This window comes from Triticum aestivum, chromosome 7D (genome assembly GCF_018294505.1).
Source record: "Triticum aestivum cultivar Chinese Spring chromosome 7D, IWGSC CS RefSeq v2.1, whole genome shotgun sequence".
NCBI classification, from domain to species: Eukaryota; Viridiplantae; Streptophyta; class Magnoliopsida; order Poales; family Poaceae; genus Triticum; species Triticum aestivum.
The window spans coordinates 141155958-141159350 of record NC_057814.1 but is presented as its reverse complement, the minus strand read 5'-3'; the positions used below and the strand labels follow the sequence as shown (position 1 = coordinate 141159350).

The following is a 3393-nucleotide window of genomic DNA, read 5'->3' as shown; positions in this document are numbered from 1 at the left end:
GTCCCTAAGGACCAACGTTCGGGAGCCGCGGTCGTAGCCATTGAATCTTTCAATCGATCTGAAGAATCTGACATTAAATCTCGCCATCGCGTACGCACGACGAGAAGTCCTAAGCTCGCCGCTCTGAGGAGCTGTCAGGAATCTACGCCGGGACTCCGTCTAATCCGTCCCGACAAACGAATTTGAGAAGAATCGGAGTCCGGAAGACAGACACGAAAAAGAAGCGCCACCATCCGTCGGAGCGCCGCCTTTACGAGAACTAAAACCCTACCTATATAAGCCGAGGTACCAGGAATACCCTTTCTGCCACCGGTCGCCGGAGCGACAAGCGGAGGGGAGACGAATCCACGGACGCGCCGGCGAAGATCAAAGGGAAGAAGGCTTTTCTAGTCGCCTTGCGAGGGAGGGGAAAGAAAAAGCTACCTCCGGTTGAATCTTTTCTGACGCGCTGTTCCTCCCATTTTGTTTAACTCTGTACCATTTTTTGGATGAACACATCGATATTAGCTACAGAGAAGGCACACTAAAAACAACAACAACAACAAATCCAAGCAGTTTACAGGGAGTGGTTCCATTAACAGATTGGACATCTCAGTAGCCCGTTCTCGTTGCAGTCCGGGCACCGCCTGAACGCCCCGGGACCGTCCTCGTCCTCGACGAACACCTTGCAGCTGCCGGAGCAGACGTCGCACGGCACGAACCGCGCGCCCCCGCACCCGCCGCACGGCTCCGCAGCGAAGCCTCCCGGCCCCTCTTTCCCGCCGGCGGCAGCGCCCGGCGCCGCCTCGCAGGCCTCGAGGGCCTCCGCCAGCTCCCCGGACTCGTGCATGCGCCGGACCTCCTCGGCGCCGCCCAGGTGCCACCCGTCGACGAACACCTGCGGCAGCACGCCGGCGAGGGCGCCTGCGCCGAGCGCGTCGCGCAGCTCCTCCTTGTACCCCGCGTGCATCGACAGGTCGCGCTCGTCCACGTGCACGCCGTAGCTGGACAGGATGGTGCTCGCCGCCCAGCAGTCCTCGTACGTCTGCCGGATGCCGCGGAGGCTCGTCAGGTACACGACCACCCGCCTCGCGCTCTCCGGCGGCGGCGGGGGATTCTTTTGTGACCTGCTGTCGATCCTTCCCTGGAGCACGTCGAGTCGCGCCCGCACTACGCCGGCGAACACCTGGATTTCCTCCTTCTTGACGATGGCTCCTCCGTCGCTCGCATCATCGGCGAACACCTGGATTTCCTCCTTCTTGACGACGGCCCCTCCGTCGCTCGCGACGTCGGCGAGCACCTGGATTTCCTCCTTTTTGACGACGGCCCCTCCGTCGCTCGCGACGTCGGCGAGCTCCTGGATTTCCTCCTTCTTGACGATCTCTCCTCCGTCGCTCGCGACGTCGGTGAACACCTGGATTTCCTCCTTGTTGACGACGGTTCCTCCGTCGCTCGCGACGTCGGTGAACACCTGGATTTCCTCCTTGTTGACGACGGCTCCTCCGTCGCTCGCGACGTCGGCGAACACCTCGATTTCCTCCTTGACGACGGCTCCTCCGTCGCTCACGACGTCGGCGTCCGTAGGAGGAGGCGACAGCTCGGCGAGCGCCTCCCGGAACGCCGACAGGACGTCAGGGTCGAACTCCGGCGATCCGCACGCCGACGGAACCTGCCCGTCCAGGCAATCGCCGTATTCTTCCTCGTCCGCGTCGTCGTCGTCGAGCCCGTCCATGAGCTCCCACACGTTGATCTCCTCGGGGGCACGCGCGGGCGTCTTGGTGGGCGTCCGCGGGGGCGCCAGCCTCTGCCGCTTCACCGGCTGGCCCGGCTCCACCTTGGGCGACGCCGGGAACCACCCGGCGAAGGACCGGCACCTCCCCGCCGCGCCCTCCTTCCCGGACCTCGCTGCCGTCCCCGCGCCCTCCCCTCCGGCGAAAGAAACCGCCGCAGCGGCCGTGGCGCGGTCGAGGCTGAGCGTGCCGAGCGTGGACGACCGGAGCGCGACGGAGTGGCGCGCCACGAGCCCCGACGCGCACTTCCGCGGCTCCAACGCGCCCCCGCCGCCGCCGCCGCCATGCAGCGCGTGCTTCGACCCCTTGCACCCCATCCGCCACCGCCGTCAAGGGAACCTCCCTTGCGGCCAGAGCAAAACCTCCGTCCGGCACTCAGCGATCGGTGGAACGAACGAACGAACGAGGACTGGGCAGCGGGCCCGGCCCAAGTTCGCCTCCGAGCCGAACCGTTCAAACGGTAGGGAGGAACCGTTCGCTGCCGGCGCGTGCAGAGTGGAAAGGAAAGGCTGCGCGGCGCGTGCAACGGGGCCGGCGAGATCCGTGGTGGTGTGGAGCGGAGCGCATATGAAAGGGGGTGGATCGCGGGTACGAACGGAACGGGAGCCCGTGCGGGTTGAAAGTTGGAACCGGATGGATCGCGGCCGTCCGTGTGTCCGCCCGTGCGTTTATCGCAGGGGTCGGTACGTACTTGGAGGTCATTGGCCTGCCCCGTGCGTGGCTGTGGAATTCTCGGCCGGGGTCGGGTCGGGTGGACGCCTCCTCCTCCTCGGTGTAACACCGTGCGCACGGCGTCAGCAGTCACTGCCGGTTCGGTAGTAGCTGGGCAGATATATGTGTGCCCGGATTTGTTGGAGGGGAGCGACGAATTCTTGCACCCGGTTGATGGGTTCGCGAGTACCCGTGGTCGATCCCCCAACAGCCAACAGCTGCAATGGTTACAGCTCGCGTTTCGACAGTAAGGAACCTGATACTAGTGGATGAGATGAATTTGTGATCGATCGGGGACTAATGTATCCAGGGTGTACTACATCAGTCCTGGATTACAGTTAACCAAGCCAAAACGCTTTATTAATTAGTATTAGATTAGATCTTAGTGGATGTGACATCTGACAACGTGTTGCTAGCTTCTTCGATACGTCCCAGCATCAAGCATCCAAACTCGGCCCGAAGCAGGCAAAAGTCACGGCCAAGCCTTTAATCCAAAATCAACAAAAAGAAAAACCGACAGAGACGCTTACATAGGGGTTATAGCTAGCCCGAGCTTTGTTCAACACTTCTTTTGTCTAAAGCCAGATGCCAATCAGAGCTTTGGCCCTGTTTCGCTTCGAACGCATCGACGACAGCTCGACCGGACGTACTACGCCGCGAGCCGGCTTTTACGTACGGCCTACTGTGCTAATCTTTGCTTCTCCAAACGAGAGGATCGACACAACACAAGTAGATAAGCCTGTGCCATGCCTGCTCATTTCAGAGAGATCGAGTCGGCGTCCGATTGCAATGCCTGGTTCATGCATGGTTGCAATCGACCTGCGAGTAGTCTAGTCAGCCGGTGACGAGTCCACCTCTCCGAGTCGCTTTCTTTTTTCCTTTTTGTAATAGACTAGTCCCTTTGCTTGCCTTG

At 61.4% G+C, this 3393-nt stretch overlaps 1 protein-coding gene across 1 annotated transcript; it reads right to left on the bottom strand.

Moving 5' to 3' along the window:
* Positions 1-460: 460 nt before the first annotated feature.
* Positions 461-2393, bottom strand: LOC123169122 (uncharacterized). The gene has a single exon (XM_044586967.1). The coding sequence runs from the start codon at positions 2084-2086 to the stop codon at positions 575-577; it is 1512 nt and encodes a 503-aa protein (XP_044442902.1). The 5' UTR covers positions 2087-2393; the 3' UTR covers positions 461-574.
* Positions 2394-3393: the final 1000 nt, after the last annotated feature.

Excerpts from the sequence above, each read along its gene's own strand:
- LOC123169122 (XM_044586967.1), bottom strand. The coding sequence starts at position 2,086 with ATGGGGTGCAAGGGGTCGAAGCACGCGCTGCATGGCGGCGGCGGCGGC.